Below are 26,613 nucleotides of genomic sequence, written 5' to 3'. Positions count from 1 at the left end.
TGTGTAGCCCTGGCTGTCCTGGAACTCGCTCTGTAGACCAGGCTGGCCTCGAACTCAGAAATCCACCTGCCTCTGCCTCCCGAGTGCTGGGATTAAAGGTGTGCGCCACCACCGCCCAGCTACATTTTTCTTTGCTATCCACTCCGGGAGGGCCCGGTCCAGAGCAGGAGTAAAGTAAAACCAGCTGGGTAAATCAACCCACGGGTGTCTCAGTCACGGTCATAAAAACGGAGTGGAGAGTTTCATGTAGACTACAATGATTCTCTTGTAGTAACAGATCAGTGTTACCACACACATGTTCTCGGTCTGTTCTCAGCATATCACCTCCATTACCAAGTGGCGACAAGCAGAGATAAAATATTCCAGTGTGTTCAGTTATCTATGCAAAGTGGGGCACTGAGGGAAATGTGGAGTAAGAGAAAGCCCGAGGTCAGCAGATGTTGTGAACTAGCGATAACGAGGATTGGGAATTAGCCAGCTGTGAACAACCAGCATGGGCCCCTTGCCAGGCAACGAGGGAAGCACTCCCTAACTCCACTTCCCTGCGAGCTCTGCAGAGCTCTGCTGTTTGATATTTGTGGATCTATAGTCCAGAGATCAATACAAGGTATTCCCTCAAAACAGTCTGTAGATAAATAGATAGGAGATGTAGTGAAAGTCTGAAAATGAGTTACATATGAATCCCACGGGGGTGGGGAGGGAGAGAGACAGAGAGAGACAGAGACAGAGAGACAGACATGCTGTACATTTCTATGGACTGGGGCTTTTACTTCAGTGCACCAGAATATCCTCGTAGGGCTTTCTGCTTGAAAAGCCCAGGAAGGGGACCATCTTGCTGTATTTTCTTCATCGCTCTAAGCCCATGTGGAAGAACACCCCCCCACACACACACACACTCAAGTGACCCCTCTATACACACACACTCCTTTCAAGTGGCAGGGCACATTCTGCTTTTTAGCTCCAGGTTGGGAAAAAGCTCAGGGAAACATTATGGCTTGATGGCAAAATGTCACCCATAGGCTCATGTGTCTGAGTATTTGGTCCCCAGCTGGTGGTCCTCAATTTGGGGAGCTGTGGAACTTTTTGACCTGGGGTCTAGTTTGGAATTATATAGGGATACAGAGGTCACTCTGAGGGGTGCAGGCTGGTCCCTGCTCCTGGTTTATTTGACTCCTAACTGCTACTGTAGTGTAATTAGGCACGGCCTAACACTGCTGCTACGCCCTCTCTGCCTTGATGGACCATACCCTTTCCAAAAGCTACTTTACCACAGGGACGGGGAAAGTACCCCAATATGGGAACTGAACGGTACTCACAGCCAAGAAGCCCAGCTTGCCTCCACAGCGGGTCTTGAGCCCCATGGCCGCTGTCAGATGGATCTCAATCAGTGTGCTAGGTGGGATTTTCTCCTCTGCACACTCGGCCAGGTTCACAGCACACAGAGCCATGTGCACATCTGAACAGGCAGATCCTGCAGGAAGCTTCCCTAGGGCGGCCAGAAACAGACACTCCTGTTGACAGAGTCCCCAAGACGACCATCTCTTTGCACTACAATCATTAACAGTGATTGTAAACCGTCGCCTACAGACCCAGGGGTTTTAGCACGGGGTCTGCACTTGGTGGTGTTCCCCACCTGGGCAGACTGTGGAGCCTTTATGAGGTGGGCCTAGGTGACAGATGGGAGCTACTGGGGCAGCCTTTGAGGGCTACTGCGCACCTCCAGATCCAGGCTGGCTTGGCATTCTCTCTGTGGCTAAAAGCTGCCTTCGGCCACCAAGGACATGCTCTCCAAAGAAAGAACCAAAGCAAACGTCTCCTCTTATTATTGTCAAAGAGGTGCCGGAGGAGACGAGAGGTGGCCTTTGTGCTCAGAAAGGTGCGGATGGGATGCAGGCTCAGCAAGTTACTAGCTATGTGGCTGCCTGCCTGGATTGGAACTTGGCTTGTGGTTGCGTGACTGTTAGAATTAGCTGCTAGGAGTGCTGGTGACTGGACAGAAGTCAGGTGTGTGGTGCAATCCTTCCCAAAGCACTGTCACTAGCACGGCCACATTCTGTTGGTAAAGGGCTAAATTTCCAAATATTTGAAGGGAGACAATGAAAACAACACAAAACCCAAATGGCTCTTGGTTCCCTTACTCTCCTCCTACACACTTCACAGAAGGGAAACAGAACGGAACAATGCTAGTCACCGGTTTGATCAGCAGGGAGACTGTTTACACTGTGAGGTCAGGGGACAAGGTGCCCCTGGCGCAGGCCCAAGGCCCCATTTGTAGCTGTCCTGAGCTTTCAGAGTTGCAGCCTCTGGCTTTGGTCAGCCTTCTGACTTCAGGGCCTCCACGGCCTCTTGCCCTCCCCAGCTGAGGGACATCTTAACCAGCTGCTTTCTTATAAGCACGAGGCGCTCCTAGCGCCTGAAGTCACTCTGTATTAGTGTGGGCTATCTGCTTCCCTCACAACACTCTTAAGCTTTCTCTTTCAGAGAGAGGGCAGAGCACAGTATGAAAGCCATGCTGGGGTCAGCCCTATCCCTTCAGAGGCCCCTAGGTCCCGGGGGAGAGGATGGCCAGAGAGTGTAGACACGGCTGATGGAAACCATTCTAGCTAGAACTCTAAAAAACTCAGCAGCTTAGTCTCCTGGTCAGAGATCGGGGTGCAGTCTGTTCTAAGGGCACCCCGAGGGGGCAAAACCCAAGAACAAAAGCAGGAGAGCAGGACAGAGCTGAGGATGGGGATTTCCTGTTAAAGCCACAATCTTACCTCTGGCTGCTCCCTCCTCTGCCTAAAGCGCAAAGCTGCAGGTAGCTCTGGACTTCCCCTCACTGCTCATGGACACAGCAACAGCAATCGTCTCTTCAATCATTGTCCTCACCCTGCCCCTCTTACCCAAGGGCCAAACCTCTGACCTTTGACAAACTCTCCGCTGACCTTTGACTGCCATCCCTCTCGGGCAGGGTCTGTTTGTTTTTCTGAGACAGGCGCTCATCATGTGCCTCTGGTTGACCTGAAACTCACTCTGTAGACCAGGCTGGTCTCAAACTCAAGTCCCACCTGCCTCTGCCCCCCAAGTGCTGGGAATAAAGGATGTGCCAGGATGTCTAGGTACACAGTTCCCATCTTGACTACACTGCCCCACCCGTCCTTTTCGTGAGAAATCCCTTTCATCAGCTCCCTTGAAGGCCCAGGGCTGGGCCGCAGACCCCACAGGTCCAACATCTACCACGCATTTCTCCTCCATGTCTCACAGCAACTGTCCAGCCCAGGGCCGCACAGCCTGTCTTGGCAAATGGCCTTTCTTCCCGTTTCTCTCAGTTCTGTCAGCAAACCAAACTCCTGAGCAGGAAACCAAGAGCCATTGTAATCCACACTTTTAATTTTAAACACTTATTTATTTTATGTGTCTGTGTGTGCCATGGATGTGTGTAAGTCTGAGCACGACGTGAGGGGACTTAGTTGGTTCCTGGCACAGAGTCACTGGGGTTGAATTCAGGTCATTATGCTCAGTGGCAAGGGCCTTACCAACTGAGCCACCTTGCTAGTCCTATCTCTTTTTCTTCCTCTTTTTTTGAGACAAGGTCTCACGCAGCCTGGGTTGGCCAAGGATGATCTTGCACTCCGGAGCCTTCCTGGTGCTGGATTATAGGTATGTGCATCTGGTCATGCTTAAGTGTGGAGAGATGGTACGGTAAATAATGTTCATTTTAGAAAAGGGGTCTCAGTGTAGCCCTGGCTGGCCTCGAACTCAGAAATCTGCCTGCCTGTCTCTGAGAGCTGGGATTAAAGGCACGTGCATCTACACCCAAGTCCATCTTAGGAATAGTTAAGCTCAAGGCTGGAGAGATAGTCCAGTGGTTAAGAACACTTGGTGCTCTTCCAGAGGACCCAGGTTCAATTCTCAGCACCCACATGGCCACTCACAACCACATGCACCTCCAGTTCCAGGGGATCTGGAGCCCTCTTCTGGCCTCCACTAGGCATTGCCCCTACACGCGGTGCACATCTATACACATAACATCAATACATTTAAAAAGGCAGGGAGAGAGGGAGGGTAAAATGCAGCTATAAAGAATGTAGGCTGGTGGCTGGCTTAAAGCCATGTAAAATGGCTTCAGTCAAGGTGGAGCTCTTGCAACAACCCAAGGAAGAGCCGCTGGGAACAACCGTGCAGCCTGCCTGGTCGCCCCCCTCTCACCTGTGATGTGCAGCTGGTGCAGCCTGTGGTAGGCCAGCGCTGCATCCCTTGCGCTGCTCTTAGCCTCATCCTCAAAGCCAGCTGCAGTGGCGGGGGTCGCCCGCCAGCGCTGGAAGACCTTCTTGAGTAACCAGCGTACCAGGCGCAGCTTCTGCAGGCTGTAGCGGATCACATTCCAGGAGAGGCTGCAGGCCAAGTCCAGGCGGGAGGTGGGCAGTGCCCGGCCCAGCACAGATAAGCAGGTTTGTAGGTTGGCAGCAGCAGCTGCGAAATCGCCCTATAAGGCAGCAAGTGGGCATAACGGTCACTGGCCTTACCTCTGCCTTTTAACACACTTCCACCTTACCACCTTGTTATCAGAACAAAGCATGCTTGTTAGCAGAATAAGACAATCTCCGTTGAAGAACATCTGAGAAAAGCTGGAACACTACAAAAACATGAAAAGCGGCCGGCCACCTGTTACCTCATCCTACGCAATCACTGCAGACAGTCTGAAGAATTCCTTGGTCTTTTTACTGAATTAAGTTGTACTGTGTTCTGTCTTTGAGCAAGTGCTAGAGTTTCCCAGGCAACTCTTTGTTTTCGAGACAGGGTTTCTCTGGGTGGATGAGGCTGGCTTTGAAGTTAGAGTGCTCCCGGGTGCTGGGATCCGAGGTGAGGGCCCCCATCACCCCAGTGCTGAGCAGTAAGTACTGCTTTTTAGATAAAGAGCATGCTTAGGTTCAGGAAGTTTGCTGTGCCGACCTCAGGCTTGCTTAGTCACAGCTCTGGGATTGTAGCCGGTGATTCAGTGGCCTATAGAGGCCCAAGAACCACAGCTTTAAGGCAAACTCACAGCTAAATTGCTGAACTCCCTCAATTTGGGATCTCTGCCAAGCTGAGGGTCTAATGGGGTGTATGGCACCCCACTGACACTGGTAACTGAGAGAGGTTATCAATGGCAACCAAAGGATGGCAGGCATCCTTTCCTGGCTGTTTTCCAGGCTGTCTTTGCTTCAATCAGTCCAACTCTTCTCCCAGAGAACGCAGTTTCCCTTAGCAGCACCGGCTCTAACCAGCCCTGTGAGCGTGGCCTCCTGGCCACTGCTTGCTATCCAAAGGCATCAGAGCATTTCCAGGCAACAGCCTAGAAAGAGCCCTCGGTACCTTCTAGCCTCTTCCACCTTTGAGTTAACATCATTGTTAATTAATTTACATCTCAAAATATTTATTCAATTCCACGTTTTTGTTAAATTCCAGGTCTCTTTCTCTTATTCCACCCATTCTCAGAGTCTCCTAGCCTACTTCTGTATCTTTCACTGTCCCTTTCTCTAACAGATTCTTCACACAGCCACCAGAATGACAGTTTTCAAACACCCTTAAATCTGTCTCTGGGACATTCCTATGAACTGCTGTCCCACGTTGCACTTGTACTTTAGGACCCCAGGGCTGTGGGCACTGACCCGGGGTGGGAGGACTCGGGTGTGGCAGCTTACAGAGGGAGTGTAAACTCTGGGTTTGCTATGCTCAGGGATGTTCTGAGTCACATGATTCCGAAAGTGTGCATGGTTAGCCTCTTCAATGTCATCAGGTGACACAGAACCCACCACATAATCTCTCCTTATAGTGATTCCAAATAAAAACTTTCAGCTAATTTTCTTGCTCTAAAATCTTCCCTGATTCACCAGAGAACTAGAAATAACCTAATGTAGAGTGCTGGAGAGAGAGCTCAGAAGGTAAGAGCACAAGATGCTCTTCTGGAGGGATCAAAGTTCGGTTCCCAGCACCCATGCCAAGAGGCTCATCACTAGCAGTAACTCCAGCTCCAGGGAATGTGACGCCCTCTTCTGGCCTCCAAGGGTACCTGCACTCATGTGCATATACCTTCACACAGACAGACAGACAGAAATATTAAAAAATTAAAAAAAAACTTAACTCAGTTATAAGTTATAACTCTCTGCACGCAGCAACTAGCTACAGCACTAGCCTTCACTGGTTTCTTCCTTCGACACAGACACATCGCCTCAAATGGTCTGTCTACTTGTCTGTAGTCTGACTGTGAATGTCCCCACATGCTCATGGATTCCAACACGTGGTCCCCAGCCAGTAGCACTGCCGCAGCTGGCTGTGGAACCTTGGGGCCCAAGGCCTAGCTGACATAAATGGATTGCGAGTGGCAGCTCTTGTGAGTGATCTCTACCTGTAGTTCTGGTGCCTCCTGATCTGATAGATGTGAGCTACCACGCCACAAGCTCCTGTCCCATGTCCTGGTTACAGTAAGGAGACAAGTGGCTAATACAGTTCTCAGGACACTATTCGCCTGAAAGGCCCTGCCATGTCTGCCTGCCCATCCTCTTGACCAGAGCAGCCTGACACCCCAAGACTCACAGCATTTGTATGTCCCACTGCAGAGATCATTTTGTGTCCACACCATATCTACGTACAGGGGCACCCTCCTTCACTGCCCTGTGGCTGTTCCAGGTACAGGGGGCCTCTTCTCTTTCCTCAGTCACCCAGTACCTGCCACAGGACTTGACTCACACTGGGGACTCAACAACATTCCCTGCGCATAGAGAAAGGTGAAGAAAGGCGGATGAGGGAACTCACTTTGGCGAGGTCTAGGTCTGCCTGCTTCCGGTGTCTCCAGAAGGTGACTGAGGGGCGTGAGTGTGGGCGGATCACTGGCTCCCCGTGGACCAACAGCTTCACAAAGACGCTCAAGACAATCACACCATTTACCAGCCACAGGAGGAGAGTTGGTACCATCCAGTCAAACCAGCCCCCAGAACCTAAAGAGGGGCATCTCAGCTGAGACTACCAGGAAGAGCCTTGCGGGACAGCAAGGCACCTGACGGACTCCAGAGTGCGAGATCAAAGTGTGAGCTTCTGTGTCAGTTTCAGAGGAAATGGTAGACACTTCTGTAGCCTAAACAAGAATCCTTTTATACCCTGGCACCATAGAGCTGAGTGCCACAAAACCCCCAGTTAAGAGGAAATTAGGGCACCGATCTCACCTCTGACATACAGCCCCTCAAACAAGCGCCTCCCCATCTCTCCCACCCACTCCCTTCCAAAAGCAGGTGCCAGACTGGTTTTGCTTGTCCCCACAAACTCATGCTTGTCTTATATATAACAACTTAGGCTAGCCCCTGTCAGCAGCAAGCAGGTGGGAAGCCCATTTTTGCAGAGTCCTTTGCCACAGCAGCCTACCCAACCCAAGCCAGCATTAGGGGCCCCACCTACCTGACTCCAGTGATAGTACACTGCGGCCCGAGCCTGAGTATGGGTGCTGGTCAGTGTTGTGGGCCCCTCCCCACTGCAGCAAGGAAGTCAAGGGGTTAAAGGAGAGGCCCAGGAAGGTGAGGACACATAGGAGAATCCGAGATCGGTCCACCATGCCCAGTGCCACAGGGGGAGAGTCCGGTTCATCCTTGACCTGCAGAAAAGCAGCTCAGAGTCAGAACAGTCACGATTTGTAATTGTTATTTTTAAAAACCATTTCTTTTATTTTATGTGCACTGGTGTTTTGCCTGTGTGAGGGTGTTGGATCCCCTGGAACTCAAGTTACAGACAGTTATGAGCTGCTGTGTGGATGCTAGGAATTGAACCCAGGTCCTCTGGAAGAGCATCCAGTGGTCTTAACGGCAGACTCATCTCTACAGCCCTACCATTTGGGCTTTTACAGAACTCTGTGTGGTGGGTTGAATGAGATGCCCCTCATAGTCTCAAGCATTTGCTTCAACCACAATTGTTGGCTGTGGAGGTTTCAAAATGTTCTTGCAATACCCAGTGTGCACTCTGCCCCTGCCACCACACCTTTCTCTGTGCTCTCATCATGGACCCTAGCCCTCTACATTTTTAAGTCCACTTAAACACTTTCTTTTATTTCTGAGAAGTTGCGTTGGTTGAGGTGTTTTGTCACAGCAACAGAAAAGTAACCAAGGAACAGACTGTGAGGTTTAAACTCATGACCAATAAAGCAAAGAGGACTAAAGCCAGGAGGGACCTAAGACGTCTACAGCCCACCACCCATTGCTAAGACCCAGGAATACTCTCAGCATCACTAACTGAGCACACCCTAAAGCACAAAAGCCAGAAGTATGGGACCTCACTATGTATCTCTGTTAGGCCTAGAACTCTCTGTGTAGACCAGGATGACTCTTGGATGCCCAGACCTGCCTGTCTTTGCCTCCTGAGTGCCAGGCCAACTTTCTTTTCTTTCTTTTTAAACTTTTAATAAAGATTTATTATTTTATGTATATGAGTACACTGTTAACTGTACAGATGGTTGTGAGCCACCATATGGTTGCTGGGATTTGAACTCAGGACCTTCGGACCTTCGGAAGAGCAGTCAGTGTTCTTAACCATGAGCCATCTCTCCAGCCCCTTTTTAAACTTTTATTTATTTATTTTATGTGTGTGAGTACACTGTCATGGTCTTCAGACACACCAGAAAGTGGCATTGGATCCCATTACTGGTGGTTGTGAGACACCATGTGGTGGCTGGGATTTGAACTCAGGACCTCTGGAAGAGCTATCTCTCCAGCCCCAGGCCAACTTTCTTACAAAATGGATCTCTACAATACCAGAGATGTAGAACTCTCATGACTAAAAAAAAAAATCCCCAAACTTCTGCGCCGTGTGCATGAGCGAGAGTGGTTTTTTTTTTTTTTTTTTTTGTGGAAACATTAAGGATCCTGCAGAAGGAATCACAAGTCTGACCTACCACATGTGGCTTTTTGATGTGGGTTCTGGAACTCAGGTGCTCAAAGTTGCCTGGCCAGCACTTCTACCTGCTGAGCCATGCTAATGGCCTCTTAAAATAGGCTATTTCATTGCATGTATGTCATGCCTCAGTAATGATGGGGAACTATGCATTGCAGAAGGAGTGTGACTTTTTTAAAAGCGGGGAGGTTTGCTTTTGCTCACTGTGAAGTGTCAGCTCACCACACCAGGAAGCGCTGCCATGGCAGAGCTGGGCAGCTTGTCTGACCTCAGTGGTGAGGGGAACAGAAAGGGAGAGAATGCTGTGGTTGAGTTTGCTTATAAAAACTAGAATGCACTTTTTGTGTCTCGTTCATTTTATAGACAGATATGGAAGCAGAGGCCCAAGGGAACTGACAAGGGGTGAGGTAAGGGGACCGGAGCCAAGGTTTACCCTGAGCCCTGATGCGCATATTCCAAATTGAATGTCATATGGACTACTATTCCCAAACACAATCGTATTTACAAAAACATTTCCAAAGAATGTTTGCTTTGTGCTGGGTTAGGTGGGTCTCTGTAAGTTTGAGGCCAACCTGGTCTACATCATGGAGAGCTCCAGCCCACCAGCTAGGACTGTATAGTGAAACCTTGTCTTGAGAGAAAAAAGAATGTATTTAGCACGCACAAGGCCAAATGGCTCCCCAGTACCACAGACATCAAAGGCACTGGCAGTGCCTGCAACCCCAGCACTTGGCAGGTAGAGACAGGAAGACCAGGAGGATGACAGAGTTCATTCTAATTTCAGAGCAGGTTCTAGGCCAGCCAGAGCGACATGATAACCCTCACATGAACAAACTATATACTAACGAACCACAAGTTTCTGGAGTCAGAAACTCCAATGCTGAGATGCAGTACAGGATCCAGTGTTTCCAAAAGTTCTGAGAAATCCCAGCTCTCAGGGCCTCTGCTAACTAATTCCATTAAAACTTCAATTGCCAAGGGCTCTTTTTCGCAGGGACCATTTAAGAGTCATCGGTTGGTGGAATGCTAACTGTTAGATTGCAAATTGTAGTTGTTTCCGGAAAGAGCACCAAGAGGGGGCCTTGCTCTAACCGAGCAGAGCAGCCAAGAAAGTGGTCTTGCCAGGCCTATTAGTGGCAGGCAGGGAGAGTAATGGAGTGCATCCAGCTGCTCCCAGAGCCCACCCGCCTGGCAGCTGCTCTGTCCTCATTCCCTGTCTGACTTGCTAAGTCTGAGGGTCTGTTGCTTCTTTATCCAGAGGCCCTTTTTTAGGGGGGTGAGATGGGGGAGTGGAGGGAGGATGGTCTTGCTCAGCTTGCTTGGAACTCAAGATCCTCCTGCATCAGCCTCTGCCAGGCTGGGTTACAGGCATGGACCACACCGAGCAGTTTCCCACTTCATAGACAGCTAACGTCACAGGGCACTCAGCCCCCTCCACCTTACACTCTTTAAATCGCTGGTCGGGTCAGCGCTCTGCGGCCACTATTCCTTTACAGAAAATGAGAGATTCTGAGGATGTGACATTTCAAAAGCATGTACCTTCGCGTCATCCAGCAGAGGGCTGCCCGGCTCAGAGTCAATGGAATAGGGAGAGAAGCCGGCCTGGGACCCGGAGTCGGAGGCCGGCGGAGACATCAGAAGGACATTCTGGTTAAAGTCATCAATTTTCAAGTCCACATCACTGTCCACCAGACTACCCAAGTCGATGCCCTTCAGGAGCTCTGCAAAGACAAGTCCCTCCATTTTTATAAAGTCCCACATGAGTAGGCCCTCACACACATCTGTGTCCCACTTCTCAGTACCTGTCACAGGACTTCCCCTGTGAGGTCTGGTGGCCCCCAGGCAAGCAAACTTACTGTTTTTCTGGTTCGCCAGCTTCAGCACCATGTTCTCCTGGCGCAGCTTGTGATTGACCTGCTGCAGATATTTGATGTAATCAATGGCCTTCCTCAAAACGCCAGACTTGTGCATCTGGAAGGGAGGCAGACGAAACACATTAACGCCGCGCATATGGAGCTGAGAGAGCAGAGCCTCAGAGTCCACCAGTGGGGAGCACAGCTGGGAGGTGCCAAACTCTGGCTCATGGCTGGATGACTGGGACCTCTTTTTGGTTGGTGGGGTGGCGATAGTACTAGGTGCTGGGTTTCAGACTCAGGACAAGGGCTGAAATGCATATTTAACGTACCAAAGTGGACCCGGCCTCTAGGTTCTCCCAGCATCTCTTGTCCTACCTGTTTCAGGACATGGCTGGTCTACCCCTTACCCAGGAGCGTTTCCCTAAATAACAGAGACATTTTCTCTCTCCCTGCATTCGTGTTCAAGGCCCCCCACCCCCACCCCCACCCCCCCCTGGCCTTGGCAATTTTCCTGGCTTTGTTTCTTGGGACCAGTGAACCCACTGGAAAGCTGGTTCCCATTAAACCTGCCTTTATACACTCTAATTTGGCTTGAGTTGGCTCATTTCATTGGCCAAGATGAACATATCACTAGGGACTGGACCTAGGGAAAGGACCCAAAGTCTGGCACATTCTAGCTCTATCATGAGCTAAAGCCTCACTTCTCCTAATCCTTAACATGTGAATAATGGCAGGATCTAAATCATAGGCTGGTAGTAAGGTCTTCATGATACAATACATGTTAAGAGTTTATAGTCTGGAGCCTAACATATAACTGACATACAATAAATATTTCACTATAATAAGTCATATAATAATCTTGCATAAAAACAAATTTTAAGGAAATTGAGTGGCAAACAAACAAGAAAAAAATAGCACCTCCCATTTCCCAGGAGACACATTCATTAAAAAAAAAAAAAAAATTAAAAAAAAATTAATTTCCTCTGCTTTGCTCTTGCTTCTCCCCTGAAAGGGAGCACTATAAAAATATGTCAAGAGCCAGGTGGTGGTGCACGACTTTAATCCCAGCACTCAGGAGACAGAGGCAGGCGGATTTCTGAGTTCGAGGCCAGCCTGGTCTGCAGAGTGAGTTCCAGGACAGCTAGGGCTACACAGAAAAACCCTGTCTCGAGAAACCAAAAAAAAAAAAAAAAAAAAAAGTCCTGAGTTGCCTCCAAGGTACGCATCATCCTACGCCTGTCAACAAGGAAGGATTCGGTCTCTCCCTCTTCCGCTGCATGCTGCATGTCACAGTCACCACACTGCACAGGTGACAAGTAAATATTCTAGGAGGTCATCAACCTGGAGGTCATCAGCCCTCAACACTCCATTTATACTAGATACTTACTCATTAAAGATTAATTTATCTTTATTTCATGAGTATTTGACCTGCCTGTCATGCATGCCTGGTGCCTGAGGAGAGACACATAGAGGACACGCGACCTCAGAACTAGGGTTACAGCCACCGTGAGCAACCACGTGGGTGCTAGGAACAGAATCCAGGTCTTCTGGGGTGTATCACCTGCTCTTAACTGCTGAGCCACCTCTGAAAGCCTCCTCCTCATTCATTCATTCATTCATTCCCTCATGGAACTGACTTTTAGTCCTAACTGGCCTAGAACTTGTAATCCTCCCACCTTGTCTCCCGAATGCCAGGATAATAAACATATGCCACCGTACCTGGGCAGTATTTCGCAATCCTGTTAAACACCAGGATGATTCAACAAAAACCTGTCTCTAACTCACTTTTGTGTCCACCATTAAGGCTGTACCTTCCCTCACTGCATGACAGAGACCAAGGCAACACTGGGCACGAGTCGGTGCACTTTCTGGCCCTTACCTTGGCGTCTGTCCCCATGACTAAGTCCTTCAACTCTATGATTTTGTCATTGATGGAGGACCGGTACCGCTTTTCAATGATGTTGTGTGTGGTCCGCCTCTCTCCTTCTTTGGGAGGGTCCAGCTGCTTCACGCCCCCAGGCACTTGCTTGATAGGAACTTTCTCTTGCCCCATCATCACAGGCATTGTGGTCAGAATGGTCCCGTTGCTGCCCACCAGGGTCTAGAACAAGGGCAGAATTATCCTTTTGTTAGTTTAAACACAGTAACCTCACAACTCGGAGAAGCCTACTCCTGCATATGGGTTATCACCCAGGAGTGCTTCCTGTCGTCTGATGCCCTCCTGGGCTAAGGAGGTCAGGTCCAGAGCTGTGGCACATTCACTCCCATCTTCCTTTCAAGATCACTATTAATAAACAGCACCACCAAAAGATTAGCTCAGCCTTAACTTCTGGCCTGGGGGTGGGGGGTGGGGTTGCTTGGAAAATGCTGTATGGTTTTGCTGTCAAACTGTCAGCAACCTCTGAACACACATACACGAACATTAGCTGGACCCAGAGAAAACTTTCTCTAAGTATGTGACATAGTTTTTCCTCTTCTCAAATGACAGGCAAATGCTGACATTTCTTCCGGCCACCAGAGCGTGCAGGGTGATACCTATGCTTTCCTTCAGAGCTGCTCTCTCAACTTGTCAGAGCCGCCACAGAGCTTCCCGCCCCTCATGTCTATGTGTACTCAGTTTTGTTCTTCCTCAAGGAATGGTTTCAATATCCAAATGGTTAATGAGGAGACAGAAACCTGCTTTACTTAATTAGAATTAGAAATAATTTATTGGGCCAGCCTGGTGGCGCACACCGTTAATCCCAGGACTTGAGAAGAGGAGGCGGGCGGATCTCTGTGAGATCTAAGCCATCGAGGGCTACATATTTAGAGTCTGTCTCAAAAAAATAAAAACAACAAACAAAACAAAACAAGACAACCCATCAATCAGGCAAGGTGGCCTATAACCCCAGCCCTCAGGGGCTTGGACAGGGAGATTTTGAGTTTGAGGTCTGGGCTATACTGAGGAACCCTATGTAAAAACAAACAAAATAAACAAAAAACAAAGAAAGAATAATTTACACATAACAAGTATCATTTTTAGAACTTTCGAAGTTTTGCATATGCATGCAACTTGTAGCACCCAAGACAAAAACCCTACCCTAAGTCCTGACCATATCCCTTTACCACACAGAATGTCCCCTAAGTCCTGACTATATATCCCTTTACCATACAGAATGTCCCCTAAGTCCTGCCCTATAGCCCTGCTCCGTCACTCAGCACAATCACGCTTCAACTTTTGACGGTCTTACTAGTGGAATTACTAGTGTGACTGTCTGAGACGGGCTTCTTTTCTTCCCTATCTCTGTTGGGAATACTTTTATTTTACAGGTGTAATGTGAGTTATCTCCCATGGATGGACATTTGAATTGTTTCTAGTTCTTAGCAGTTTTTATTTTGTTTTAAGACAAGGTCTCACATAGCCCAGACTGGCCCCAAGATTGCTGTGTAGTAGAGGATGACCTTGAACTTTTGCACCTTCTGCCTGCACCTCCCTAGTTCGGGGATTCCAGTCCCGTCCACCACACCCTGTTTGAGCTGCTGGGGACTGAACCCAAAGTCTCGAGCGTGCTGAGCAAGCGCTCTTCTCCACTGTCTCCAACTCTAGCTCTTGGATTTTATGAATAAAATTAGTGCTTCCAAAATTTAAATAACCTTTACTCAAAGTGGCCGGGATCCTGTGACTGAGGGACGGTGCTTTCCTTGTCTGTCTTCTTCATACCTCTCCCTGTCTGGTGGCCCTAGGGTCCTTTAGCAGTCAAACCCCACAACAACAATGGTACCTAAAAGATAATGGCTCTGTGAGGAGCTGTCATCCAGCAGCAGGGCTCATCTAGGGTTCTGCTCCACTCCCTTACAAGATCCCAAGACTTAATATAGCACAACTCCGCAACATTGCTTCAAGGGAAGAAACAAACTAAAAGTGGGGTGATACTTCCAATCTGATGGACACATTCTATTAAGCTCCCCACATCTACTCAGCAGTGGGCTGTAGAAACTCTGAAGTACAGAGGAAGCAGACTCGACCCTTACTGGTACTTGAAGGGCGGCCGTCTGGATGGGGGCGGTGAGGGCAGTGAGGGCTGGGTTCTGGACTGCAGCCATGACAGGGCTGCCATCTGTTTTCAGCGTGGTCAAAACAAGGGAGTCTGTCTTAATGATCTGAGGTTGAACCAGGACCTAGAAGGAGGAGGACAAAAAGGAGCGTGATTATTATTTGTTTCTTTCTTGCTGCGTAGACTAATCATGAAAAAATAAGAGAACATTTTCGTGAAACTGGAAACAAACAAACAGGCAATCCCCTACAGACAATTCCCAAAGTTGGCTATTATGTGCAGCTTGCATCCTGTGTGGAAGGGGAGGGAGGAAGGGGACAGCTAAGGAGAGCAGTAAGGCTTTAAGGCTTTCAGGATGACAATGAGACCTGTGTGTGCTGAGAGAGCTGGCCTTGGCTAGGGTCCGGAGAGCCAGGAGCACGGGTAGGAAGGAAGAATGGCAAGCTCAGGTTTTGTTTGTTTCCCTGTTAATTTGGGGCCATCGAGAAGGTTCATCAGTGGAGGTGCCAGCTACCAAGCTTGATGACCTGAGTCTGAGCCCCAGGACTTACAAGGTGAAAGGAGAGAGCCAACTCCTGAACCTGCCCTCTGACTGCCACATGTGTGCTCCCACCTACATATACACGCACACAAAATGAAAATGTTCATTTGTTAGTAAGAAAGTATAAGTTCATATATACTGCATGTATGTGCTGAACACACGCGTATGTGAAAACATGCCTATTTGAGTGTACGTAGGTCAGAGCAGGACCTCAGCTCGCCTTAGTGCCTTGAAAGCTCTCTTCATCAACTAGAAGCTTCTATCTTGGCTCTCAACCTGACAGATATGGCAGTGCATGCCTTTGATCCCAGCACTTGGGAGGCAGAGGCAGGTGGATCTCTGTGAGTTTGAGGCCAGCCTGGTCTACAGAGTGATTTCTAGGACAGCCACACTACAAAGAGAGATCTTGTCTCCAACCAACAAAGCAAGCAAGCAAACTTACCCACTGAGCCATCTCCCCAGTCCCCTAAAACGCTGTTTGTTTTATAAATACTCACTTGGTATATCTACTGTGGGAGGGCAGCTTGTAAGAGCTGGTTCTTCCTTCCACGGTGTGAACTGAACTCAGGTTTCCAGGCTCGGTAACAAGTACCTATGTCCACTGAGCCCTTCTTCCCAGCTGTCTATACCCATCGTATGTGTCAATAGTCACCACAAGCTGGAGGTGAGGCTCAGTCAGATCTTTGCATGGTACTCAGAGGTTCCTTTCTTAGCCCTCCTCCCTGGTCTGTGTATACTCTCTCGATGATGCTTCATAGCAAGCTCAGCAGGTTTTAACCAAGGACTAAATTCAGACTCCTTTCCAAGCCACCTACCGGGACCTGCTGCACCTGTGGCGCAGCGACCGTCTGCACTGTGGCGGGGGCAAGGGTCTGTAGCGTGCCATTGGCTGTCTGTGTCAACACCCGCTGGGCTTGTACCGTCTGCACCTGCTGCTGGATGGTGACGGGCTGCACCTGCGGGGACGTCACGAGGCTTTGCACTTGAGGCTGCAGGACTTTGGGAAGAAGAGAGCAAAGTTACACAGGCAAGGAACGCACAATGTCACCGAAGCTGCAGTGTGACTTGGGGATGGGGTGTCTCGTAATGACTTCGGCTTCCCACCTGCTGCTGAAGAAGATGTGCACAGCCATTTACAAGCTGGTTTAGAGAATAGGAATATCCCATAAGGACTGCATCAATATCTGATGGAATGAGTACAAATTGTTTTATGACTCTGGGCGCTGGAGCGAAAGTAAGGGAAACTACGTAGCAAATGGCTGTGCCCGCAATCGAGTTAATAGACGCCGAGAGTCAACAACTCCCCGGGGCCTCATTGCTTCCCATCCGTTCTAGATGGGAAATCTGCTTTGAGATCATGGTCTCTGCTTTCTGTTTTTTATCTCCTCCTCCAAAGTCTCCAAACCCACCAGAAAATTATGTGTGTCTTCAAACAGAGCAATACCGAGCCTACCCGGGGCTCCCCATTGTCATGAGACATAGCACACCACAGCAAGAACAAGTACTTCAGCTGCTCATTCAATCAACATGTACTGCATGCCCGCCGTGAGGGCTGCTATTTAGAGATGTAGCACCTATTTTAAAAACGGAATTTATCTCCACAGTGCTAGCTTAGGAGTTATCTGCCGAGGGACCGGTTCTCATCTGTGGATGCTCAGATCTGATGGCCAAGTAAGTTTCAGACCTAATTTTATTCAGAACTCCACCTCTAGTTATCAGGACAACCCGGCCTTTGCCATGTTTGGACTTGGAAGTAGGTCTAATAGACATTAAAGTCTTTGAGAAAGGAGTTGTATTCCTGCACCATTCTGCCAACAATCACAAACTTGTCCAGACAGGACCAGACAGACTCAAATCTTCTCCTGCTCAGGGAGGCTAGAACTGCAGTGTCTGTCTGCACACTGGCACAGAGGCTCCGGAAGCAACCAACTGCCCTGACTTCTAATCACCTTGAAAGCTGGTCGCTGCATTCTGGTATATCAAGGGCTGCTGGATGATCCTCGTCTGTGGAGCCGTGCTGAATGTCGGGGTGATCATCACCGTCTGCTGCTGCAGCTGGGGTGGAGGTTGAGGCTGGGGCTGGGGTCGTGGCTGGAGAACAGGGGTTGCCCTTGGTGGGGTAGGAGAGACTTTGACCTGCAGGGCCGGAGCCTGAGGGGAGGCGGCTGAGGCAGAGAAGGTAGATAATGGGACCTGGCTGAATGACCGCTGTACTGCAGGATCTGTGGCTCCACCACTGTTGCCTCTGCCACTGCTGTTGTTGCCGCTGCCGCCACCACTGCTGCCACCATTGCTGCCACCTCCAGGGAAGGAGTTACATAGCTGCTCTGAAAACAAATCAGGGAACTCTCCCACTTGATTGCTGACAAACTGTAGCATCTCTGTGAACAACAAAAAAAAAAAAAAAAAAAGAAAGAAAGAAAAAAGGAGTAATTCTATTGCTACCCAAAATAGAAACATTCTGGTTTTGTCTTTTTGACACAGGGTTTTGTTATGTATACTGGGTTGGCCTGGTACTTAAAACAATCCTCCTGAGCCGGGCATGGTGGTGCCTGCCTTTGATCCCAGTTCTCTAGAGGCAGAGTTTGATGCCAGCCTGGTCTACAAGGCACAGGACAGCTCAGCTCTACAGAAAAAACCCTGTCTCAAAACAAAACAAACAGCAAACCTCCTGTTTCAGTCTCCCAAGCTCTGGGATGGTAGGCAGGCGCCACTACAGTAGTCTGGGGAACACAAGCATCTCTATCTGGTACTCCCTCCTCCCCCGCCCCCAGTGCTTCCTATGGAGTTGTATGTAATCTGTGGGCAGAGAGAAGTAGTCCTATGCCTAGAGTCTAGCCAGTACCCTTGACTAGCCAACAAATGAACTGAGAGCCAACTTCTCTCACCTGGCTCTTTAATAACTTCAACTTCAGGTTACTAATTTCTTGGTGATTTCTTTTGAGGTGCTGTGAAATTGAACTCAGGGCCTGAGTTCTCTATCACAGGGCTCCATTCTCAGCTCCCAAATATTAACTTTTAAACTTGATGAAGAAATTGATGCACTAGAGTTGGGGGTGACACTCAGTATTTATGGAAATGCACAGGGCTCTGGGCGCCACTCTAGACACCAGAAGCAATATAACCCAAAACAAAAATAGAGCGCATGACCATCCAATGTCTTGTCTCGACTGAAACAGTTCTTACTAGATAGCCTGGGCTGGCCCACAACTTGCATCAATCCTCCTGCCTCTGCCACGTGAGTGCTGAGATTACAGGTTTATACCATGTCCAGCTTGCCAATGCTAAGACCATAGCAGAAATGGATCAGGATGGGTCTACGCTACCTACAGTAAGCAGAGGGCGGGCTGTTACTGCCGGAAAGCTTTGGAACACAGTAGCCTTGGCCACTCTCGGCCCTGCTCCCTGTGGCAGTGCCCCAACTATGCTGGGCTGTAGCTGCACCAAACGTTAGTTCTTTCTAGCCCCTTCATCCTCAATAGGCACACTCTGGTCATCTCCTTCAACCAATCTGGGTATTCAATTAACATATCTGGGCATTGCGGGTGACCTAGGCAGCCCAAGGCATGGTGGCACACGCCTGATATTCCAGCACTTGGGAGGCTGAGGCAGGAGCTCAGCTCCTGAGTTTGAGGCCAGCATAGGGTACATTCAGCAGTTCAGCTGTCAAGAACCTTTAGGGGAAGAAAGGATGGAAAGTCCTGGAGATAGCTAGAACATAGTGACACACTGCCAGTACACAGCCAGGTTTAGATCCACTTTTCTGCCATAGCATTTTTTTTTTGTTCACCTTCATTACCACAGAGCCCCACCTGAAGGCAGAGGCATAGAGAAGTTGGTCCTGCGCCAGGTTCCATGCTTTTCAGGGCCCTTGTGGATCTCTGGCTGTGTCTTTCCCCACTGGGAAAGAAGTCTATGGGGTCCCCTTGGAAACTATGCTCTCTTTTCTAGATCATATTCCAAGTGTCTGTAACCCCGAATCCCTGTTCCCCGAAGCCTCAAGCCTGGGAAGGCTTATGTATGCTCCACTTACTCCAGACACTTGTTTCTCATGACTGCTTCTTGTCCCTGGGGGTGCCCCTTACTAGATGTGCGTTCACCTCTTTCCTTTTAGAGTACCTTACACGTACCCATGAAATGAGTGATTATTCTTTAAAAGTGGTCGGGAATCCCTGGCTCCGAACTTTCTTGGCCTCTGACACCAAACAAACAACTGTGACCAGAACAGCCCCAAACCTGGCACAATGGCTCATTGGGAAAAGACACTGGCCATGGCCTGACGACCTGACTCTCATTCCCAGAAGTCACATGAAGGAAAGAACGGGCACTCACAAGGTGTCCTCCGATGTCCACGCATGTGCCATGGAGTGTGTACCCAATGCAAAGTAAATAATAGAAACAATAAGAATAAAAAGAGGCCGGGTGTGGTGGCGTGGCACACACCTTTAATCCCAGCACTGGGGTGGCAGAGGCAGGCGGATTTCGAGACCAGCCTGGTCTACAAAGTGAGTTCCAGGACAGCCAGGGCTACACAGAGAAACTCTTGTCTCAAAAAACCAAAACCAAAAAAAAAAAGAAAAAAAAAATTAAAAAGAGAAGACTAGCCTCCCAAACCAAAAAGCACCGTTTCCATTCCTTCCCCCAAGTCCTCTTCCTCTGCCCCAGAAAGTCCCTTCCAAGTCTCTGAAAGGAGGGGAAGTGTCTGAGGAAGCCGAGTCATATGTGGGGCCAGCAGCACGTTACTGGAGATTCCTAGTGCGGTCCAAACGGAGCAACTGGAGCTTAGCATTTCAATCGCAGCACTGTGAGCACTCGGTCAGTTCAACCAGCCAGGCATGTCAGCTCCACTTACAAATACCTCACTGCTCCACTCTTATGTACGTGGGAGGGCACAAGTCACAGACATGGCAAAGGTCAACTAAGGGCAGTTTCTTCTCCGCACTTTAACTAAGAGCTGTCCTGAATCTCAGAACAAAACACGAATGAAATACACATCTGGCGCACAAGCATACTACGAGATTATGGAAAACTTTAAGAAAATGACTAGGAGAAATCTAACAATTCTCAAACCCTTTGCAAGTCCCATAAAACCAAAGGGAAGGGCAGTCGGGGGGGGGGGGGGGGCACAGGCTGTGGTTTGGTGCTGTATGGGCCTGGGTCTCAGGAAGGCAGCTCCAGGAGCCATGACCACAGATTACATCTCTCTACTCATGTCTTCTCACCACAAAAGGCTGTCTGGGAAATAAATACACACTCGATTCTTTGCTCTGAGGTGAAATAAGATAATTTATGCAAAACGCCTGCAAGGGGCAGGCCCTCAGGAAGCCCCTTGAGCAGCCACTACACAGGCACTTGGGCCCACTTGAAGTTTATTTCACCGAGCGCTCTCAAAGACCCTTTACTTGGGGAGCATACCGGCTGGTGTGCAAAGGTCACAGGGTTTTAGTTCACAAAGCAGGTTAAGAGTGTGTAGGCAGATGGAATGGAACGGCGGCAGCGGCTGCTTCTTCTTCTTTTTTCTTCTTCTTAAAGTAAAATGCCTTTTACATAGAAAGCACCAGTGAAGTCAACTCCAGAAAGCTGAGCAGCAGGCCCTAACCAAGTGGTAAGGAAAGATGAGTGACTGTGGAAGGAGCACCATGCTCACCCAGTGAGCTGAGGTGCAGGCTCCAACTACACCCTACACCGCATAGGAACACAGAATGGCTCCCCACTCTGTGGTTTGTGTCAGGCAGTTACACGGGCTCTCGTTTCCACAGAGAGCCATGAAGCCTGGGAAAGCGAGGCCTGGGAAAAGGTTTTACGAAGCTTTGAAGATGGAGTTTGTGTTCCAGCTGCAGCTCACAGAGCACAGGGGCAAAGAGACTCCCCGGAAGTGGCCGGCACACCCAAGCACACCTCACTTCCTTCTCCCCAACTTCCCCAGCCTCAGCAGTCTCTAAAAGCTAAGGCTAAGTTGCTTGGGGCACCAAGAATCTACATTTGGGTTCTCTTTCTTTAAAAAAGCAAAGAAACAAAACTAGAGGGAGGGTTTTAGCTCCTGTGCATTTCAAATAGCTTCATGCCTCAAAAAACAGAAGCTCATGTATATTCTACGGAGCTTATGACCCGGAGACAACATATCTTGGCTGCCTTAGCCAGGCAGCATCTAGTGTACATCAAAGTATGATCAGAGTAGATTTTTATTGTTTTAATCTATGCCATTGAGTGTTTTGCCGGTATATTTGTCTATCTCTATGTATACAAGTGCATTTGCCCACCGATACCAGAAACCCTGAACTAGAGTTACAGATTGTGTGGTTGGCTGAGAATTGAACCTGGGTCCTTTGGAAGAGCGGGCAGGGCTCTCTGTCACTAATCCATCACTTCGGGCTCCTGATCAGATTAATTCTGATTAGGAGTACATCCAAAGCGCCCCAGATAGAGTAACAATGTCTTCAAATGACATAGTCAGCTAACAGCCCTATGGGCATTTGTTATCTAGCCCAGAGACGTGAGGGAAGAACTGGCTTACAGGGGTCATTATTCTTTGTTTTTTTAGGATGAAGAGTTTAGCCGGGTCTTACTCTATAACTTACCACATAACTCAGCATGCTGCTAAGGCTCGCCTCCTCAGACCTTAGAGTACAGTGAGTGACACAAGGCAAAGGTCACTTACTTATTCTTATTGTATGGGGGTTTTGCCTGAATGTGTCTGAGCACCATGTACATGCAGTGCTCACAGGGGACAGAAGAGGGCGCTGGATCCCCTGGAGTTACAGACTGTTACTAGCTGCCATGTGGCTGGGGTGTCCTCTGTAAGCCCCACTACTTATTTTTTCAATACCTATTTTATTAATTCTTTGAGACATTCGTACAGTGTTATTCTTACACTTTATATTTATTATGAATGTTGTTAGATAATATCATGTTTTTATTTATTTATTTTTGAGCTATATTTATTTACGGGGGCAGGGGGAAGCTTGTGCATACCAGGACACGTGTGTAGAGAGGTAGGGGTAAGTCAGTTTTCTCTTCCCGCCATGTGTGCTCTAGTGATGGGACTCGGGCCATCAGCCTTGGCGACAAGTGCCTTTACCTGCGGAGGCATCTTGCCAGCTCTAGACAATGTTTTAAAATCACGAAAGGAATATTCATTATAAACAAATTTAGAATATAGACCGGATGGTGGTGGTGCACACCTTTAATCCCACTGTGTGGGAAACAGAGGCCAGCCTGGTCTGCAGAGTTTCAAGATAGCCAGGGCTATACAGAAAAACCCTGTCTTGAAAAAACTAGAAGAAGAGGAGAAAGAGTAGGAAGAAGAGGAGAAAGAAGAAGGGAGAGGAGGAGAAGGGAGAGGAGGAGAAGAAGAGGAGAAGGAGAAGAAGAGGAGGAGAAGGAGGCAGTGGCAGAGGCAGCCTGGTTCAGGGTGTAAGAGTGTTTGCTCTGTGATCATGAGGACCTGAGTTCAAATCCCCAGCACTCATACAAAAAGCCGGGCGTGACTGAGTGTGCTTATGACTCCCAATTAGGAGGTAGAGACAAACAGCTGACTCCCAGTTCACTAAGTTACTCTATAACTTACCACATAACTTGGCGTTTACCATGCTGCCAAGGCTGCATGCGTTGCTCTGGCTTCCACTTTCAGCAGTCACATGCCTCCCCCTCCCCACCTTGCCCCTCTTCCTTCCCTTACACACCTAGGAGAAAAAGCACACAAGAAATCTAGAGCAACTCAATGTGGTCTCCTGGTTCTCCCTCTCCCGCTCTCCCCCTTCTTTCCCAGGCACCCAGAAGGCACCTCTGCAGTTCTGGGGGGGGATGTGGACAGGGAATGAAGTCCTGACCTCTCCAGTCCCCACAGCCCAAGCCTGGAGCCGGTTCAACAGTCTCACTCAGAAGAGCTATTTTCAACAGCACTTTCCATGGGCTTTCTTCTCTGCCACAAGTTCACCCTAAGATAGACTGTTTCAAAGCATCTCTATGGCACCTTATCACTCCACCCCACACCCTGTTTTCAATTCAACTAGTCTTCTGTCAGGTACCAATCAGCATCTGACCGGCATAGCCATCCTTCAAATCATACACCCTAGAACTAGAGTTACAAATGGCTGTGCGCTGCCCCGTGGTGCAGGGCACTGAGCGCAGGCCCTCTACAAACCAGCAAGTGCTCTGAACTGCTGAGCCACCTGCCAGCTACAAACCACATTTCAGCCCTTCTTGCAAATTGCTCTGACTCTCTGTATTTAAGAAGCATGCACATCTGTCTGTCTAGCCTATGTGGGTGCTCCAATGTGTGTGTATGTATGTATGTATGTATGTTCAGCTTATATGGGTGCTCCAATATGTATGTATGTATGTATGTATGTATGTATGTATGTATGTATGTATAGCTTATGTGGGTGCTCCAGGGGACCAGTTAGATCCCCCCTTGAGCTCAGGTTAGTTATAGATGGTTGTAGGTGCTTGGAAATGAATTTTGGTCCTCTGAGCCATTTCTCAGCCCTGCCCAGGTCTGAGCCCTCCAACGCCCACGGCTTTCTTTCACTTCCCACTCACCTACCCTTCAGATACCCACTTCCCTTTCTGCACCAGCTTGGGGTTGGTGAGTCATTCTCAGAGTAAGACCACCATGTCCTTTCTGCTAAGATCACCTTCATTCTTCCTCCACGCTGGCTCACCATCCTACTTAAAGGCTTTCGCCAAGGACTCGATACCTCTCGTCCAGCTATCTGAGAGCCCCTGAAAACAAGGTTCCCTTTAGAAGAACCTAGGCTGGGGATATAGCTTAGCAGTATTGCAACTGACTAACACCCAGAGTCCCAGGTTCCACAAACAGAAGAGATAAGAGCCAGCCTTGATGACCCATGTGCATCAACTCAGCATTCAAGAGGCTGCGGCACACAGCAGCAACCAACGGGCTGGAGACACCTCAGTGGCTGAGCACACAGGCCTGCTTGCTCTTGCAAAGGATGTTTCCTGGGTCTGATTCACAGCACCTACATGGCGGCTTATAACCTGCAACTCCAGTCTCAAGATGTACCTACCTCTGTGGGTACCAGGTATGGACATGGTGCACAGACATACATGCAGTGCACTTAAATGCAGGCAAAACACTCATAGGCATAAAATAAAACTCTTGTTTAAAAGTTCAAGGAATAAAGGAGGGCCAGCAAAATGGCCTGGTGAATGAGGAAGTCTGTCACAAAGCCTGGTGACCTGAGCTGATCTTTGCAATGCCTGTGGTGGAGGGGAGAACTGACCCAGTGGGTTGTCCTCTGACCCCTGTGTCCCCCCACATACAGAAATCGGTTAAATAATTTTTAAAAAGCCATTACACTATTCATGTCTAAAAGAAAATTGTATTTTCTATTTAGAAATCATATGTATACTTTATTTAAATGTATATAAAAGGTGATTACAACTGGCCGAGAAAATTTATATTAATTTTATGTGGATAACATAATAGTAACAACTGACACCCCCTTTCTTGGTGTGTGTAGGGTATTGAGATCCGGTCTTATGTACCCCAGGCTCTTCTTGAACTCCTTATGTAGCTGAAGATGACCCTGAAGTCTCCTGCCCCACCTCCTGAGTACGAATATTACACACATGTGTCACCACGCCTGGCTTCTAACCATTTATTTACTGTATGGTTGGTTGGTTGGTTGGTTTTAGCTTTTTTCTTTTTTGAGATAGGGTGTCTCTGTTAATGTATCTGACTGTCCTAGAACCTACTCCGTAGACCAGGCTGGCCTCAAACTCATAGAGTTCCTCCTGCCTCTGCTTCCTGGGTGCTGGGATTAAAGGTGTGCACCACCACAGCTGATTTCCAAACATGTCTTCATACAATACAGACCCGGAGTGACAGTAAAGGCGAAATGAAGGTGTGTTAGAAGGGATTTGGAAAATCATCCACATACTGCTTTCAATGTCAGTGGAAGAGATCTGGGGATAGAGGTCAGTGAACTCTAGGGTTCTATCTTCACCATAAAAACAACAACCAACCCCTCCCCAGTGCGAACTGAACACTAAGCATGTAACTAACGCATCAAGGGACACAGGGAAGAGAGACTCTCGCCTAGCTCTTTGTTCATAGGCATACTTTCCTATCCAAATTCTTATTCTATAACAGATCCACCTTGACAAGATACTCCGTCCAAAGATAACTCTCCTTAGCCCCTTCTGCTCCAATAGAGAACACATCAATAAAGACACACATGGAATAAACACGAACTGAGACCCTATTACATGTCACACAGTAGTAAAAGCCTGCAAGAGGCAGGTTCTGAGGGTAGACCCCTGTGCAAACATCTGTCATGGCCCGGCACATAGCACACCAACTGTAAAATTGGGTCCGTACATGGCTGCTTCTTTACTTGTGTTTGTGAGCAAATTTGTATACAATTATTAGCGAAGTATAAACACAAACTTTGCTAGTTTTTTTGTTTGTTTTGTTTTTCTGGAAAACACCTTCCTTAGTGTTACCACTGTTATTTTGCTCCTAATGCCTGGTTAGGCATTTCCCACACATTGTTACAGACTTTTCAAAACCACCCCATGAGGTGACCTGTTTCAAGCATTCATATATAAAGCATTTTGCATGCTGCCTCAGTCTTATGTGCTTAAATGTGGAGTGCCTAAGAAACAACCTAAATCCATAAGAGGAGTTTTGCACAGTCTCAGGCATATAAATGAGAAGACAGGAACGGGAGCCTTTCTTGGGGAAGTTCTGTGGCTCCAAACCCCATCCGCACACACACAGGCACCCCAAATGCAGAAGTTATCCCCATAAACATACACACTGTGCTGTCCTGGAAGAACTCCATCCCCATTTCACAGCAGCTGGATTCTGGAATGTTCCATGGGAATCCCTACCCATGCAGGCACCATACACAAGCATGCTAGTTCTTTCCTAAGGCTGGCCAGAGACACCAGTCTCTTAGCACCCCATGTTTCAAAAGCACACCTCCATGACGTTCCATTTATTACTTTAAAAGGTCTGCACTCTGAGTACGAGAGGCAACAAAGTGGCCCAGAGTTGGTCAGTAATGGCACATGACAGACAGCACTCCATTAAACACTTGATGCCCTTCCTTGTGTAACCTCCAAGACTGAGGTAAGTGCTATCACCATCCACCTCCCAAACAAGAAATCAAGGCAAGGAGGTGAAGTAACTTGGCCAGGGGTCACATATCAGATCTCTACACTACGATTCGGAACAGCAGCAAAAGCAGTTACGAAGCAGCACCTAAAGAAACTCCGCCAGCATCCCACAACGCCCGGGTGGCGGCCAGCATCCCAC

At 48.6% G+C, this 26,613-nt stretch overlaps 1 protein-coding gene across 2 annotated transcripts in view; it reads right to left on the bottom strand.

Annotated features, from left to right (window-relative positions):
• Srebf2 (sterol regulatory element binding transcription factor 2) overlaps window positions 1-26,613 on the bottom strand; it is a 57,369-nt gene that overhangs the window by 17,640 nt on the left and 13,116 nt on the right. For both annotated transcript variants that reach the window (XM_021216403.2, XM_029547860.1), the window contains exons 2-11: window positions 17,276-17,707; window positions 16,142-16,323; window positions 14,763-14,909; window positions 12,631-12,852; window positions 10,752-10,866; window positions 10,435-10,616; window positions 7,414-7,606; window positions 6,778-6,959; window positions 4,192-4,468; window positions 1,317-1,486 (exon numbers count right to left, since the gene is read on the bottom strand). In XM_021216403.2, coding sequence (XP_021072062.1) covers window positions 1,317-1,486; window positions 4,192-4,468; window positions 6,778-6,959; window positions 7,414-7,606; window positions 10,435-10,616; window positions 10,752-10,866; window positions 12,631-12,852; window positions 14,763-14,909; window positions 16,142-16,323; window positions 17,276-17,707 — 2,102 coding nt within the window. The remainder of the gene's footprint in view (window positions 1-1,316; window positions 1,487-4,191; window positions 4,469-6,777; window positions 6,960-7,413; window positions 7,607-10,434; window positions 10,617-10,751; window positions 10,867-12,630; window positions 12,853-14,762; window positions 14,910-16,141; window positions 16,324-17,275; window positions 17,708-26,613) is intronic.

The sequence above is a fragment of the Mus pahari genome, chromosome 17 (assembly GCF_900095145.1).
Source record: "Mus pahari chromosome 17, PAHARI_EIJ_v1.1, whole genome shotgun sequence".
NCBI lineage: Eukaryota > Metazoa > Chordata > Mammalia > Rodentia > Muridae > Mus > Mus pahari.
Note: the sequence above shows the minus strand (reverse complement) of the source record. Positions and strands in the feature narration are given on the sequence as shown.